The sequence below is a fragment of the Orcinus orca genome, chromosome 16, assembly GCF_937001465.1.
Source record: "Orcinus orca chromosome 16, mOrcOrc1.1, whole genome shotgun sequence".
Lineage (NCBI taxonomy): Eukaryota > Metazoa > Chordata > Mammalia > Artiodactyla > Delphinidae > Orcinus > Orcinus orca.
In genome coordinates, this window is record NC_064574.1 from 50,195,200 (window position 1) to 50,211,354 (window position 16,155).

The window sequence follows — 16,155 nt, forward strand, 5'->3', positions numbered from 1 at the left end:
TGGCTGGGCCCTAAAGTTCAGACGCTCCAGCTTTCTTTCCCTTTACCCCCCACCAACCCCACAACATCTCTGCACAGGACAGCAAAGTCCCCTTAGACGGTCAGCGCTCCTATTGGCCCTCAAGACTGGACCTCCAGCCGCAGGGGAGAGTGGTGGGCTGAGGATTCAGATTAAGGAAGAGCTTACTGACCAATGACCCAAGCATAACCCCAGTGAGGACACAAGCAACTCTACATTCTGAAGATACAGGAGAGGTGTCTCTAAGCAGGTGGAATGGTAGGCATTCCTCAGAGGAAGGAAGAGCTGTGTGAGAGAGTGGACCTTAGGGGTTACTGGGTAAACTGTGGGGAGCTTGGAAGGAAATGATTGAGGTAGGTGTGTTTTTTTCTTATTCATTTGTTAGAGCTCTTTACATATTAAAGATCCTCTTTTTTTAATATTGCTTGGGATTTTATCTACTTAAAATATCTTTCCATTTCAAAGTGGAAGTAGATCAACATTCTCACTTTATAGTTTAAAAGAAAAAAACATTAAAGTCCATGAGGTATAGTTTTCATTTTAACTATACCATTTTCATTTGTGTTGGCCACTGAGAATTCAAAGGTAAATATGAAATAGTTTTGATCCTGAAAGAATTCACAGTCTAGTAGGGGAGAGACAACCACCTAGTCATACGATGTGAAATGCACTACACACAACAAGCCCAGACAAGTGAGTGGTGAATTTTGTCAAGAAAGATCTTCTTGTCTGTATATTGCAAATGTTCTGGGTTTTTTGTTTGTTTTTACGTCTTGTTCCTAGTCTTTGGTATGTAAATTATCAATAGTTGTGTAGTCAAATGATCAGTTTTTCTGGCATGTTTAATTATATCTTCACCTGTAGTGTAAGCCCCATGAGGGCAGTGATTGCCTCTGGACATAGGCTCTCCCAAATTAGGCTTGACCAGGAACTTCCGGAACCCCCCCTCCAGCCCTCAGCTGCCACCCCACCCTCCCATTGTTGGGGTAATAGCATTTACGTGTATATTATAGTGTGATTTTTTTTAAAAAGCTCCCTTTTCTTTTTCATGAAAAACCTTCCCTCGGACCCCATCTCTAAGACCTATAAGAGATTTTCAACGGAGGGTGCAAACATCTTCTGTAGCCTGGAGAGCCCCTAGCTCCTTGAGCCCTCATCCTGAGGGCTCAAGCCTTGGGGAGCCCTGGCCGTGCCCTGCTTCCAGGTCCTTCCACAGGAACCCACAACCCACACCTCCCCTCCATACCCGCTGTTGTCCGGGTGCCACGTTCGGATGAGCCCACACAGCCACTTGGGAAGAGTGGGGAGAGTCCAGGGCCCCCAGCCCAAGCCTGCCCGAGCTTCCCTGGGTCCCCGCCTGGATGTGGGAGCTGCACAGGGGATGGAGGCAAGGAAGGATGGCTCTGCTGTCAGGTGTGACCCCGGGTGCTGCTTTTCAGGTGGGGACAGTTTTCACAAAGGGCCCTTTGTCCTCAGCTTCCCCTGGCTGGGGCTGCATTGTTCCCCCCTGAGAAGGGCACAATGGGACATTGTGCAGAGCAGAAAGGGGCCCCTTGTCCAGCCTCCAGCTCGCTGGGCTCTGGGCTCCCTCCCCGGGTTTGCACAGGGTGGGCGAGGCCATCAGAGGGTCCACCGGGAGCTCATGTTCTCATGTCTCCTCCAGGGTCCTCCTCTGAGCTGACTGCAGAGGTCCAGTCCATCTGAGGGTCTAGAACCTTCACGGGAATGAACCCCATCGAGCAGGGCTTGGCCATGGAAGGGCTGGCCAGTGGCTCAGTTTGTGCCCGTTTCAGCCTGAATTTAATCAAACGTGCACTGGTGTATTGTTCAGCCATAAAAAAGAGTCATATTGATACATTCTACAACATAGATGAACCTTGAAAACATATTCAGTGAGTGAAGCCAGACAGACACACAAAGCCACATATTGTACAATTCCATTTATATGAAACATCCAGAATAAGCAAATCCACAGAGACAGAAATTAGATCAGTGGTTCCCAGGGGCTGGGGGAGGGGGATGAGGAGTGACTGCTAACAGGGACAGGGTTTCCTTGTAGAGTGATGAAGATATTGTAGAACTAAATAGAGGTGATGCTTGCACAACATGGTGAATGTACTAAATGCTACTGAATTGTACACCTAAAAAAACTTACTTTTATGCTATGTGAATTTCACCAAAATTAAAAAAAAAAATCTGCTCTGGTCCTTGTTTCAGAATCACCTAAAAAGGCATTGCTTTTACCTGTTGGAATAAGTCATGTCATTTATACTTACATCTTCATTTAAACTTACATCTTCATCTATGCTAGAGAGCAACTAACAGTTTTAAAATAATATTCAGACATGGGTACATCTTGTGCCCCGCGAAGATGCCCCACTCTAAAACACACCTCTTCTGCAAACCCCAAGCCGGAGGGCCGGGGCCTGGTGCTGGGTCGGGGCACTGAGATGCTTTCCTCTTGCCCCACCACTCAGCGCCTGCATGCTGGGGTCTCTATGAAGCAGCTGTTCACCAACGCCAGGAGCCTGGGGGAGGCTCCTGAACCTACATTTTCAAGGAAAAAACTATATGAAAACAAGCCAAGATACAGGAGAGGCCAGAGGTGCTGAGAGGAGGCCTGACTACCCTCCGGGCTGGTTTCAAGAGACCTGGAGCTGAGCCCCACCTGGACAGAGCCAGAAAGGGCCAAGAAGGGGAGGGGAGGGGAGAAAGGGAGCTCCCCTGAGAGGAGCTCTCAGCTCAAGATGGGCTAGTGTCCCAGGAACCCCTAGGTGGGTCCGCCTGCAGCTTCCCCAGCACGGCCCTGGAGCCGAGGCGCACAAGCTCACAGCTGGCGGCACTCCCAGCAGCTGCGGGACGGCTTCAGAGGAAGGAGCCCCATGTCAGCACCTCGTCCAGCTGTCCCTGGGCACACGGGCCTGGCAGTCCCCACCGCATCAGGGTGATTGTCCCTGACGTGCCTTTGCAGCTGTCTCTGGCACCCACAAGAACCCAGCTTGGGCCCAAATCTAATCGTGCACCCTTCATTTACCCCAATTTTTCATGTCTTGACATCTGTTGATGGGGAGGGCAGGACCTGCTGGTGCTAACATCTGTCACTTTCTTCTGGAGGGGTGGTCAGTTTGGGCCGGCCCCACCCTGCCTGTCCAGCGGCCAAAACCCCCTGGTGAGGCTGGCAGGTGCGGGAGGGGGTGGGTGAGCAGGTGCTGGCCATTTGCTGGTTGTTCTGGAACCATGACTCATGGACGGCTGTTCTGCTTGGCTTGCCCGTCTCCTGTCCCCACACCTCGGTTCCGGGCCACGAGCACTCCTACCCCTGATCCCCAGAAGGAGATGTGACCCTGTGTGGACCTGCAAGCTGGTGAGCCATGACTGCCAGGCAGAGTGGAAAGCAAATAATCCCAGTGCAGTGACATTCTCTGGTTGTAGAGCCCTATAGGGGAAAGAGTGTACAGTTATGTTTTTCTCACGGAATCATATTCTGAACTGGAAGAAGTCTTGAAAACTGCTGAGGTCACAATCAGGAGGCCTGCAGGTGAATTCGGCCCACAGAACTGTATCATTTACCAATCACCACGATAATGCCACGTAACAAACAGCCTCAAAGCCACAAGTTGTTGTGTCGCTGGGCAGTGCTTCCCATCCAGCCTGGCTCAGGTATGCCTCTGCAGTCAGCTGAGGGCTGGGTAGCAGCAGAGCCCTGGCTGGCCATTAGGGCCTCTCTCCGGCCACCCACAGGCCGCACCACTCCTTATAGCCTCGCCCTCAACAGCTTCCACATTCCCCTCCCTGCCTGGCTCCTGAAGGCACCGGCATCCAAGACCGTGATTTGGCCCAAACCTGGGGGGTGCTGAGGGCTGGGCTGGGGGAGCTTGTGCCCAGTGCCATGCATCACCAGATCTTACCTTCTTAAGACTCACCCCGTGATTAAAGCAGACGATTCATTTCTGGAAAGAGAGGGCAGCATTGCTGTTACAGGTTCTCCTACAGGACGCCCAGTGGGCCTGACAGTGGGAGATGTGCTCGGAACTCTGCCAGCTTCGCATGATGGTGAGGTCACTGAGAAAATGCAGGACACATCAGGTGTTGTCTACAGCACACCCAGAATCCTACGGACATCAACTTGTGCAGGTCTGGTGGGGCCCCCGGGACAGACAGGTACTCTGCTGCCCAGAGTAACCCCGTAACTTGCCCAAAGCTAGAGGCCACAGAGAACAGCATCAGAACCCATGACCTGGAGACGCCCTCCTTTCTAGAACTCCAGCACCTTCTCGGGGGAGCACCACAACTCCCTCCTGCCCCTTTCCACACCCCAAGGGCAGGAGGCAGGAGGCAGGGGCAGGGACCACTGTGCAGCCCCAGTTCACAGACCAGCTGGGAAACCTCCTTCCACACTTTATTAGAACGCTTTGCCGGCATAAGCTTCTACAGGGCAGAGCCCCTGTGAACGTCACCCACTGTCCCAGCACCAACACAGGTCTGGCCTGGAAGCCCCAAAAGTGTTTTCAGAATGAGCTATAGAATACAGAACGCTTACTTCCCCCATCCCGATCTAGTCTAATGGCCCTGCACAGCGGCCACTGGGGGCTCTCCATCTCATCGTGGTCACAGGAAATGTTGAAAGCTGCCAGAAATTGCTTCTAACCGCTCGGGTTAATTCATTACTGTACTTCCAGATAACGCACAGGGGTCACGTGATCAAGAGCTTTCGGAGCTGGCTCATCCCGGCCACTCCAGCACCCACCTCCACACAGCCAGCTCAGGGCCCCTCCTGAGCAAGGGAATGGAGAGGGAGCAGCAGGCCACCAGCCCTCAGGAGGCTCCAATATACCCGCCCCCGGGGTGCCAGCTACCTCCTCTGATGACCTGCCAGGCTCCTGCTTGCACCTGGCCAAGGAGCCCATTCCTTCTCAAACCAACACCAGGTGACTGGGTGGGAATCACCAGTTTAAGTGGCAAAGTTGGCCCGTATCTTGAAGTCCTCAGGTCCTGGGGCTCGGGAGCAGGTGGCTGACAGTCCTGTTCTACACACGCCATGTCCCAAGAGGAAGGAGACGTTGGGGTTTGCAGCCGAGGAGGCTGGGTTTTCTCTTGCCAGCGGCTGCCCCTCCAGCTCCTCGTGCCAGGCCCAGAGGGACCAAGGGACCCACGAAGAGAAGACCAGGAGTTTCCTGCACCTCTGCCCCAGCCCAACAACCCCAGAGGCAAAGCTTTGCCACACCCATGTCTGAGCTCCTGCAGGCCGGCTCCCACCTCACTGCAGAAGAACCCCAGTGTGCCCGCCTGAGAGCATCTTAATTAAACCCTCCTACTCTGTGTTCAGAAAAACAAATACCTGGGAGACCTGGGTGGTAATCTTTTGACAGGGTGTGTTTTAACTTGCCTTTGACACTAGTGGGTCTCTGGAACCTTCCATTGTGGCAGAGGCGGCCAGGTCCCTGCTGGCCAGAGCCCCTTACTCAGAAAGGGATTTTCTCTGTGACGTGTCTACTTTCAGCCATGTTGGCCCATCCCAGTCACACTCTGAGGGGTTCAACTTGGACAAGAGGCCTCATTAAATCTGAAAGCCAAGATTGGAAGGACAAGCATAGCTCTTGGCAGCCTGTTCGGGCTCAGAAAGCTGATTTTCTGAAGTGAGAGTCAGCTTCAATGTCCTGGGTCCCCTCCTGCAGGGGGGCTGAGGAAGTCTCTCCTGGCCCCATCGCTGGGGTCCAGGGGGCAAAGGCCCAGAATGAGAGTGGGGTCTGGGAGTTCAGGAGACTGAGGGCCCAACATGAGGGTGGAGTCCAGGGCCCAGGGGAGTGAGGGCCCAGCATGGGGCTGGGGTCCAGGGATCCAGGAGTCTGGTAGCACGCAGAGCCCTTCTGCAGGGACAAGGAATGGAATTTACTGGCTGACGGGGGAGACGTCCAGAGGAAGGCACACACCGATGCCAAAACGCTAACGCCTCAGCACTCAGTTCCTCTGTGGAAGACGCTGCTGGTGCCTGGCCTGGACCCCTTTGTGCTCCCTCTACCCCCGGGACCCTGCCTGGAGACGTTTTTGGCTGCAGAATCACCCTCTTCCCGCAGTCAAAGAGACCTAATGGCTGCTGGTGGAGTCAGCTCCAGGCCCACTGGCCAGAGAGAGATGGATGGGCACAGCCGGAGGCTTGGGGACCACTACCAGGAGGGGGTGAGTGGAGGCCAGAGCAGAGACCACAGCTGTTCCGACACATCTGTGCACACACATCTCACTGGGCAGACAATGTACTTTGGGGTCCTTGGGTTAAGCACTGCCCCCTCCCCAGAGAAGAACAGCCACAGCAGGGGGTCCCACCAGCAGTCAGCAGTCACCCCCAGGCCGTATGGGTTTACTTATCAGGAGGCCTTAGAGCTGATGAAAAGGTGCAGAGGGACAGCCTGGAGCAGGTTCTCCCTACCTGGAGGTGGGGAGGCATCCTGAGGAGGTGTCTGCTGGAAGCAGTAACAGGGCTCAGGAGCAAGCTACATGGGACCAGCGCCTGCCACGGGCTGGCCCCCAACACCCTGGCCCTGCGGGCAGAGAGGGGAGGAATCTGGGCGTGATCTTCCAGTGTCCTCTGCACAGGACAAGGAACAGCTACGGCCAGCTCCCGAGGGGATATTAGCCCAACCAAGGGGCAGGCTTCCACCCAAACCAGAACTTCCACACCAGCTGGCAATTATGTCGGGGAGGGGAGTTTCAGCAAAAGGCTTGGCCCAGAGCCCCGAGAGTCTGTTACTGGGGGATGCTGGACCCCTGGCACCCTTGGGAGCCCCCTCTCTTCTCTCTCTGGAGACCTGGTGGGCCAGGACGAGGCTGCCTTTATGGGGCCTCTGCTCAGAGCTGTCCCTTCATCTTTGGCCTGGAAGTTTGGTTCTGCAGACCGGCCAGTAATTAAAAGTACCAATTAATCCCCAAGGTTGAGCCGGGGTTCCCAGGATGTAATGCCAACTGCCTCAGGCTGGCTTGCCAAGAGGCCCAGGCCAGGGCTGCGGACACACAGGGGACACATCGGCCTGGGGTTCATGGGCCCACATGACCTGCCCCCAAGGTCTTTCTCTTAAAGACTCTACCAACTACACACATGGCCGCCCTGACTGTCTGAGAGAAGAGCCAGGCAGGGGACGGGCAGAGGATGGGCAGGTGTCCTTCTCCGTGGTGATCTGGCCCTCAGCAGCCCCTTCACATGGACTTCCCAAGCCGGCCTAGAAGCCAACGAGTGGATGGGCTGGGGGGTGTCTCTGCACCTGGAAGAGGTTTCCCTGGAGCTCTCCAGCCCTCCACTGGCCAGGTCTCATAGGCACGGGGGGTGCCTGGCAGCCCACACCTCCTTCTTTGCAGGTCCCCTTGGAGCCTCTGCCAGGGGTGTGGGTCTAGAAACCTGCTTACGTCAGCTTTCCCACGCCCCAGGCTGATAGTCCCGGGGCAGGTACCTGGTCCAAACTTGGCCAATCAGATCGTCTCCCTGAAACCGCAGAGCCCACAGATGAAGGTAGAGGCATGTGGACTGGGGTGGGTGGGGACAGAAAGGAAGAGCTCAGAGAAGAGGGGAGCCGGGGGTGGACTGAGAGCTGCCCCTCAGCCTGGCTCTGTTCTCAGATAACCTGTGCTCTTTGCTGCCACAGAACCTTCGCACATGCTCCCCATCCCACCATGCTCTTTCCTCTCTCTTCGATTGGTCAGAAGTGTCAGGCCCCAACTTGTCACCTCCTCAAAGCCGCCTTCCTGGATCACCCCACCACCACCACCCCCCTGCCGCCCATGGTGAATGTCTCAGCCCCTTGGTGTGTTCACTGTTGGTCCCCTCCTCAAACGCCACATCTTCTAGGCTAGGACGGTGTAGTGTGGTTCTGTGCTGTGTTGCCCAGAAAAGCCCAGCACACAGCAGGCACTTCATCAATACTGGTAAACACAGGAATTAACTGTGGCCACCACCTCCTCTGAAGGCTACGTCCTGGTGTCCACTCAGGGGCTGCCTAGCAGATGAGGATATGAATCGAGGTCAGCACTAATGGGTGGGGCCAGATAGCACATGGCAAATTTTACAGCCTTCAAGACCACGAGGGAGCTTTGGGGCACTTCTGGGTGCCACCCTCTGTGTCAGCAGCCAGCCTGAGACAAGCCCTGGCAGGGATCTGCCTGCCCATCCCCTGGGAATGGTGGCCTGCACATATAAGACAGAAGCTGCCCACCAGGACCCCATCAGTCCCTGAGGTGGTCACTGCAGCCCGGTGGAGCTGAGGGTGGGGCCTAGGACTGCACATGCCACACACTGTGGCACACACTGCACACACACTGTGACCTGGATCTGGCACTGGACTCTCCTAGCTCAGCCTCTTTTCCTCCAAGGGTCCCAGTGGTCAACTGATTGTGTCCTAGGGGACATAGCTGTGTGGTGCCCCACCATGGGTCAGTGGGGAGCGGGGAGAGGTTGCCCTGCCCAGTGTACCCAATGCAGACCGTGCTCCATTTTCCCTGGCAAAGCAAAGCTCTTCATGGAAACGCAGACCTGGTGCCCAACGGCATGCCCAGTGCAGGGAGGGGTGGGATCTGATCCCCAGGACAGGGTTGGAGGCAGGACAGTTTGGGCCGGGTCTGTCATCCTTACCTCCTTCCCCCCACTTCAATTCTGCATCTGGTGGATGCCCCTGGGGAAGCCCTCACTTGGGCCTCCCTGGTGTCCTCCGACTGCAGGGTGGGACTCCAAGAGGAGGGCAGGACCTCTGAAGGGAAGCCACCGCAGACCAGCGGGAAGGATGTTCCTGGCAGGTGACCTTGCAAAGGCAGGCAGATGACAGGAGGGGAGGCAAAGGGACAGGCCAGCTCTCCCTCTGGTATCAGGGCGTCCTCCCAGCACACTGTTTCGCCTTACAGCGAGGCTCCTCATGGTGCTTTCCTGGAAGATTGGAGGTCGGGTTCCCTGACCTGGGCCAGTGGGGTAGCCCTTCCATCACCTGAAGGTGGTGGGGAACAGGGCAGCCTGGGCGCTGGCCCCTGCCTCTTAGGCCCTGTGCCAGCTGTTCCAGATGCAAGGCTGCGGGGGTCCCGGGCATCCCCGGCATCTCCCAGAGCCCACTAGACGTCTGGCAGAAACTGTCTCCAAGGCCTAACTAAGGAGTTCACAGCCCAGGCAATGGCACACTCAGTTGGAAACTGGCTGGAGCCCTGTCTTACGTGTGGGGGCGGGGTGAGGGCAGGAGGCTCTCCCTGCGAGGTCAGAGCCTTGGAGGGAGCTCCTGGGTTGGTAAAAGCACATAGGGGAGACTCTTCAGCTTTGGTGTTTTCTGCTAACAGACCCGCCCCTTCTACTCCTTAGGCTGCCGTGGCCACTCGCCCGGGAATCCATGACTCGGAAGGAGGTGCATGGTTGGGGAACTGGGCGCCCTTGACTAGGGTCACCCGGGTCGCAAGGTCGGAGACGCGCGTGTTCTGTGTTGGCTGTCTTGGGTGTGTGGGGGGGGGTAGTCTGGCGAAGCTCTGGGCGGCCGGGCCGTCGCCTCTCGGCGGGTTTGGCGAAAGAATCCGAGCCGCCCTCCGGGACCGCCGGGCCCACGGCCAACTGGCGGGGGCGGCCTCGGGCGGGGACTCTGAGCCGCGGCCCGGCGCTTGCCTCCGGGTAAATGTCCCCTCTCCGACCCCGCCGCCCCCAACAGGGCGGCACACCCCGCCCCCTTCTCTCCTTGGCTGGCGCGCCCACCTCCTCCACTCCAAGCGCCCGGAGCGGCCTCCGCCTCCGCCAGACCACCCAGGACCGCCCCGGCGGACGGCCTCTGTGCCCCCAACCCCCGGGTCACGCCCGGAAGGCCCTGGGCCCCCGCGTCCGGCCACGCCATCCGCCGGGCCGCCCTAGGGACTCAGCTAGGGTCAGCCCAGGCCCCGCCCAGCGCTCCCGCCCCCTTCGGCGGCCGCGGCTTCTGCGGCAGCGCCCCTGCCGCACTTTCCGCGCCCGGACGGGATCGGGGTCCTGGGATCGCCCAACTCCGAGCCGTGGTCCCTGGGCGCGCCGTTACCTGGACGTGCGCGGCGTGCAGACTGGCGCGCGGGAGGCTCCTGCACGTCGCGCCGGCCCTGCGGGCGGGGAGCTGACCCCTCGCCCTGGGCCGCAGGCTGGCAGCAGTTGACCCCGGCGCCTCTGGGCTGTGGGCAAGACATCGGGGCTCAACGCAAGCTGTGGGGGAGGCTCTTGAGGACCCGCCTCCTTACGCAGCGGGAGGCCGAGGCTGGGTAATGGGACCGGGGCCCGGACGCACAGGAGCAGCTATGAGCCAGCAGAGGGAGCGCAGCGGAGAACCCCAGCAGGCAAAGGGCACCCCGGAGCGCCCACCTCTACCCGTCTCTGCCCCCTTTTTCCTTCCCGCCCCTCCTGGAAGGGGGACCCTCGGCGTGCTGCACAGCCCGGGATCCGGTCCTCGGCTGCCGGGCGCGCCGGCCCCACGTGGTGCGGCGCCAGGCGGGGTGGGCGGGGGCGCAGGGGGAACTGCGGCGCTTTCTTTAAGGTGGGGGGAGGGGGCGGGGGCGGCCAAGCTCCGCCCCCAGTGGCAGTGGGGTGCGCGCCGGCCAATGGGGAGCCGGGCGGGGGGCGGAGCCTTGTGGCCGCTGCTTAAAGAAACTTGTTGCGGGTAGCCCAGCGGGGACTGAGCTCCGGCGGCGGCGACGGCGGCGGCGGCGGCGGCGGCGGCGGCGGCGGCGGCAAGAGGACCGGGGTTGGGAGGCTGCGGGACGCGGGTCGGGCCACCGCGCGACGACCTCGGGTCCCAGAGAGGCTGCAGCGCAGCCGGGCATCGGACTCGGTGCACCTCCCTGGTGCGCGCTTCTCCGCGCGCGGCCCCGATGCTGGACATGAGCGAGACCCGCGCCCAGCCGCCCTGCAGCCCATCTGGCACTGCTAGCTCCATGTCGCACGTGGAGGACTCAGACTCGGACGCGCCGCCGTCGCCTGCCGGTTCCGAGGGTCTGGGCCGTGCGGCCGGCGCGGGGGGCGGCGGCCGGGGCGACGCGGCCGAGGCGGCGGACGAGCGCTTCCCCGCCTGCATCCGCGACGCCGTGTCGCAGGTGCTCAAGGGCTACGACTGGAGCCTGGTGCCCATGCCGGTGCGAGGCGGCGGCGGCGGTGCGCTCAAGGCCAAGCCGCACGTGAAGCGGCCCATGAACGCCTTCATGGTGTGGGCGCAAGCAGCGCGCCGCAAGCTGGCGGATCAGTACCCGCACCTGCACAACGCGGAACTCAGCAAGACGCTGGGCAAGCTGTGGCGGTGAGTGCACTGTCCCGAGGCCGGGGCGGGGAGCGGGTTCTGGGGTGCGTGGAGCTGGGCGGTGGCGCAGCGCCCGGCCTCGGCCCTGCTCCCAGTGGCTGTTCCCAGGGCGAGTCGTAGTGGAAAAACCCGATCTGGCCAGACGGATGGGACGCGGGGTACAGGACGGCCTGGGCACGCAGAGGGCAGCAGGAGCAGTGTGCAGCCCCTAGCACATTCCCTGAGCCCAGAAACAGCCTTCTCTAGGCAGTGGATGGCAGGCCGAGTTGGGGACCCCAGCTGTGAGTGGCCGCAGAGCCTGGAAGCTTGTCCCTCCCAGAGGAAAGTGGCCTCTTTCTGGAAGCAGAACACAACTCTCTGGAGGTGCCCCCTCCTTGGAAAGGACTCCCCGACCACCCTGTGGAGGGAGTCCAGAAGGCAGATGGAATGGTGTGTGTTTGCCCCACCAGCACCTTCGGCACCTTCCCCGCAGCTTCTCCCAATGCTCTGCCACCTCTGCACCCTCACCAGGGAAGGAAGGGGATGGAGGGGGTATTCAGCACTGGTGTGCACTTTGGTGTGATGAGGCTGGCCGTTTTGCAGAAAGTAGGACGGCAAGCAGTGGGCAGCAGTGACAAGGTTGCTGCTTGGGACAGCCCATCCCCACCAAACGCTCTCTACTGGGGTTTAAAGCTCTGGATCCAGGGTGCTGGTCTCGTTTCCTGCTCCTCACCTCATGAGTGGGAGCTCAAAGCTTGTGTTTATGTCTTCTGTGCTCCGGCCTCTGTCCAGTCAGGGTGCTGTGGACCCATGGCAGCCCTGTGCCTCTGTATCCCTAGACCCTGTCCTGCAGGCAGACATGAGCTTCTGGAAGGGTATGGGGGGCCGGTGTGTGTTCTGAGCCTTAGCGAGGACCACTGGGTTTTGCCAGTGTTTCTGGAAGTCTGGGAAGCCCAGCTGCCCACAAAGTCCCAGCTTGGTTCCCAGAAGCCTCCCTTTGTCCACAGTGTGTTCTCAGCTGGGTCCTGGCCTCTTCACCCACCTGCCATAGAAAGTCCCAAAGGGAGGGGACAGGTTCAGGGAGGGGGGAAGTCAGAGGAGGAAGATGGAAGCCGGAAGGTTTGGGTCTTATTCTGGCTTGTTCCTCTGACCTCACCTAATGCCCTCACCCCCGGCTTGATCCCTTCTGTCCTCAGAGAAGGGGAGCACCTGCCTGGTGCCCACCAGGTTGCGGGCATGCACTCGGGCTTCCCTGGTCCTACCCAGCGCCTCACCTGATGCGCGGGCCAACACCTGGGGTGGTGCCGGCCCCCTCGTCATCTTGTTCCTGCCCTTTGCCCTGCAGCTTGCTGAGTGAGAGTGAGAAGCGCCCCTTCGTGGAGGAGGCAGAGAGGCTGCGGGTCCAGCACAAGAAGGACCACCCAGATTACAAGTACCAGCCACGCCGGAGGAAGAGTGTGAAGACTGGCCAGAGCGACTCAGACTCAGGCGCCGAGCTGGGCCACCACCCGGGCGGTGCTGTCTACAAGACTGACGCCGGCCTCGGTGACGCACACCACCACGGTGACCACACAGGTGGGCTCCTGGGGGTGGGAGCAGGGGCTCACTCCCAGGGCAGGCACCCTCAAGAGAACCAAACCTTCCCCGGGTACCTGGGAAAAGGCCCCATAGCCCCAAAAGGCAGCTGTTTCTGATGCCCACGGGGGCCTGCTTAGCCCCCTCTGAGACTGAGGGCCTGATATCTTGCCCTGGTCTAGCGCACTGTGACCTGGGTGTTTTCTGTCCTTCCCGAAAGCGTTTCTGCTCCGCTGGCCTTTTTGCTGGTTCTGACCTAGGATTCACCCATGCCACCGGTCTGGTGGTTAGCAGCCCAGTTTCAGGATCAGACTGACCCGGGTGGAATCCTGGCCAGCTGAGCAGTCTTAGTCATGCTGGCTACAGCCACGGGCCTGGGGAGACAGGTTTTGTGTGGACTGTGTTGTTGCCGTGGGCGAGGGGCTGGGCACTTCCTCTCCTCCCCCCTGCCCCCAGCTTGCTCTTCACGATGGGGCCTCCCTGGCCCCAGGCCTTTCCCTAGAACAGTGCTTAACGGAATTTCCTCGGCGAGGAGTGAGGTCTAGGTCTGGCTTTGCTGGAATTTCTGGGAAATGTACAGGAACAAAAAGCCGTTGATTCCTACCTGCGGCAGTTAGCGGGGCTGGTTTTCCTCCTGTGTGCACGTCACCAGCCTGGCCGCCCCCTACAGAAGGGGCATTCATCCCTGAAATGTGCTCTGTCCCCAGGGCAGACCCATGGGCCGCCCACCCCCCCCACCACCCCCAAGACTGACCTGCACCACGGGGGCAAGCAGGAGCTGAAGCTGGAAGGCCGCCGCCTGGTGGACAGCGGGCGCCAGAACATCGACTTCAGCAACGTGGACATCTCTGAGCTGAGCAGTGAGGTCATCGGAAACATGGACACCTTTGACGTCCACGAGTTCGACCAGTACCTGCCCCTCAACGGCCACTCGGCCTTGCCCACAGAGCCAGGCCAGCCCGCGGCCGCCAGCTCCTACGGAGGCACCTCCTACTCGCACTCCGGGGCGGCTGGCATCGGGGCGTCCCCTGTGTGGGCCCACAAGGGAGCCCCATCGGCCTCTGCGTCGCCCACTGAGGCAGGGCCCCCGAGGCCGCACATCAAGACGGAGCAGCTGAGCCCCGGCCACTACAGCGACCAGTCGCACGGCTCTCCGGGGCACACCGACTACGGCTCCTATAGCGCTCAGGCCAGTGTCACCACGGCCGCCTCTGCCGCGGCCGCCAGCTCCTTCACCAGCTCACAGTGCGACTACACCGACCTGCAGGCCCCCAACTACTATGGCCCATACCCCGGCTACCCGTCCGGCCTCTACCAGTACCCCTACTTCCACTCGCCCCGCCGACCCTACGCCTCGCCCCTGCTCGGTGGCCTCTCCGTGCCGCCCGCCCACAGCCCCCCCAGTAACTGGGAGCAGCCCGTGTACACCACCCTGACCAGACCCTGAGGGTGCGGCCGCGTGGACGGGCTGCGGCCGAGGACAACCTTGATCTCGGCAAAGATAGATAGACCTCCGAGGGCTTCCAGAAGGTGTGTGACGTGGGGAGGAGCCGCGGCTCCGTCAAGTGCCTGCTGAGGTCCGCGGGAAGCCAGGCTTTGTAAACGAGTCCCCTCTGCTTCCAGACTTCCAAACTCCTGTCCATGGACAAAGCCCTCCTTCCCTTCTCGCTCTCTTTTTGCGGGGACTGCGACTCTGACGGACAGTCACTGGGTCCCTCTTCCGAGCAGACGCCAGCGTCTGGGTTTTGCACCTCAGTGTCTGCAAAGCAGCAGCCACAGCACAAAGGACAAAAGGAGGGAAGAGGTGTGGGGTCTCCAGGCCGCCCGTGTTCCAAGGTCCTGGCCACCCTTGGCGCTGAGAGCTCCCCGAGACCAATGGATGACGTTCCTGAGGCTGGTCATCACCCGTCACCCACAGCCTGGCGGGGATGTGTCCGCGGGAGCACCTCTTGGGACCAGCTCATTAGACCTGAGGTGTTCCTTGTAGTTAGGGTTCTTCCGAGCAAGGTTTGGCTGTGATTAACACTTCTCTCTTTTTATTTTATTTTTTTAATTTTTATTTTTGAAGCTTCAATGTGTTTGATTTGTTTTGAAAGCTGTTAAAATGTATTTATGTTCTGTATTATTTTATCTTTAATTAATGAAGTAATCTGTGCAGAGAGCAGAATTTAAGACAAAACGGAAGCCGCAGAGCTGAGGGTGAGGGCTGGGGGTGGGGGCAGATGGGGTGGGGCCCTTGCTCCAGGCATTTGCGAGCCTGGCTGTTTGGGAGGCATCAGGCAGAGCCCCAGCTCCAGGGCCCCCAGAGGTGGCCGGAACCCCGAGGCAGGAGAAGGGATTTGTCTTGTGGTGTCTCTGATCAGGTTGAGGTGCCCCTGGCACCTGGCATTAAGTCAAGGTTTAGAAGGCAGGGTGTCGCTGAATTTCATTCCTGCTCACAACCGTGCCAAGTGGTGGAGGCGGGAATTTCCTGGGACGTGGTGGCTCCAGAAATGCATTAATCTCGGCTCTTAGGAACCAGGCGCCACCTACAAGCTGTGAAACTAAAACCTTCTCCACTAAGCGCTTTTAGATTCTTAGTTTTAGAAGAATAATACCTGATTTCCCTGTCCTGCTTCTGCTGTGTGCTGAGCGATGATAACCGCTTACTTCATGGAAAATTGTGCCTTTAAAACTTTGTAAATTTAAGTACATCTGAGATGTTGCTTCTTTTTACTTTTTCTACTTTTTCCTACCATTTTCTAGAAAAAAATTTTTTGTTTTGCATATCTCTTCCTGGGGGTGGGGGCAGGGAACTACAGCAAACTCATTTTTATGCAATATATTTTTCGGTGTCAAGTTTGGACTTTCGCTGTCACTTACCTGCTGTGTTTCGCTACTTTCTGACCAAGCAACGCTAACTTTTGTACAGATCAATTTGATAAAATTAAAAAATGCTTTTTATCTACGTGGGCTGCATTTTGTGTGTTGCTTTCCATAAGCGTGGGGGCTGTGGGTCTCCGAGACCATGGGGGTCCTGTTTTGAAGGAGTTTGGCCAAGGCAGGAGTGGGCTCTGTGAGGGTTAACCCCAGGCTCCCCGGGGGGAGGGGCCGGCTGGCCAGACCACCCTCCCTCTTGGGTGCTGCATCTGAATTTGAAAAGAATAGATCTCAGAAGCCTCCAGGAAGCGGGGGATGCATCTTCCTCCTGGTGTGTGTTGGGGGGGGAACCTTCTCAGTAGGCAAAATGGGTCCAGATGGGCCAGATTTGGGCCGTGGTTTCCTCCCAGGCGAATCCCAGAGCTGGTTTCTGGGTGGCTGATGACATTTTTCGGGCACTGGCTCA

At 58.8% G+C, this 16,155-nt stretch overlaps 1 protein-coding gene and 1 long non-coding RNA gene across 4 annotated transcripts; one reads left to right on the top strand and one right to left on the bottom strand.

The window, feature by feature from the left end:
• Positions 1–1,935: 1,935 nt before the first annotated feature.
• Positions 1,936–10,484, bottom strand: LOC125961439 (uncharacterized). Of its 3 annotated transcripts, XR_007472171.1 has the most exons (4): positions 10,349–10,484; positions 10,035–10,161; positions 3,942–4,080; positions 1,936–3,454 (listed from the first exon to the last, which is right to left on the bottom strand). It is a non-coding gene; the product is annotated as an uncharacterized LOC125961439 (long non-coding RNA). The 3 variants fall into 3 exon arrangements; XR_007472169.1 differs by having other exon boundaries at positions 10,035–10,474; XR_007472170.1 differs by having other exon boundaries at positions 3,927–4,080; positions 10,035–10,474.
• Positions 10,485–10,655: 171 nt separating this feature from the next.
• On the top strand, positions 10,656–15,777 carry SOX8 (SRY-box transcription factor 8). Its single transcript, XM_004270348.3, has 3 exons — positions 10,656–11,276; positions 12,601–12,830; positions 13,538–15,777. Exons 1-3 carry the CDS (start codon positions 10,855–10,857, stop codon positions 14,275–14,277), a joined length of 1,392 nt encoding a protein of 463 aa, XP_004270396.2. The 5' UTR covers positions 10,656–10,854; the 3' UTR covers positions 14,278–15,777.
• The last annotated feature ends 378 nt before the right edge of the window (positions 15,778–16,155 follow it).

What these genes read in the sequence shown, in the direction of transcription:
- SOX8 (XM_004270348.3), top strand. Translation starts at nt 10,855, where the DNA reads ATGCTGGACATGAGCGAGACCCGCGCCCAGCCGCCCTGCAGCCCATCT. An exon ending in ACGCTGGGCAAGCTGTGGCG is followed by an intron (nt 11,277 to 12,600) that starts GTGAGTGCACTG and finishes TTTGCCCTGCAG; the next exon opens with CTTGCTGAGTGAGAGTGAGA. An exon ending in CCACCACGGTGACCACACAG is followed by an intron (nt 12,831 to 13,537) that starts GTGGGCTCCTGG and finishes CTCTGTCCCCAG; the next exon opens with GGCAGACCCATGGGCCGCCC.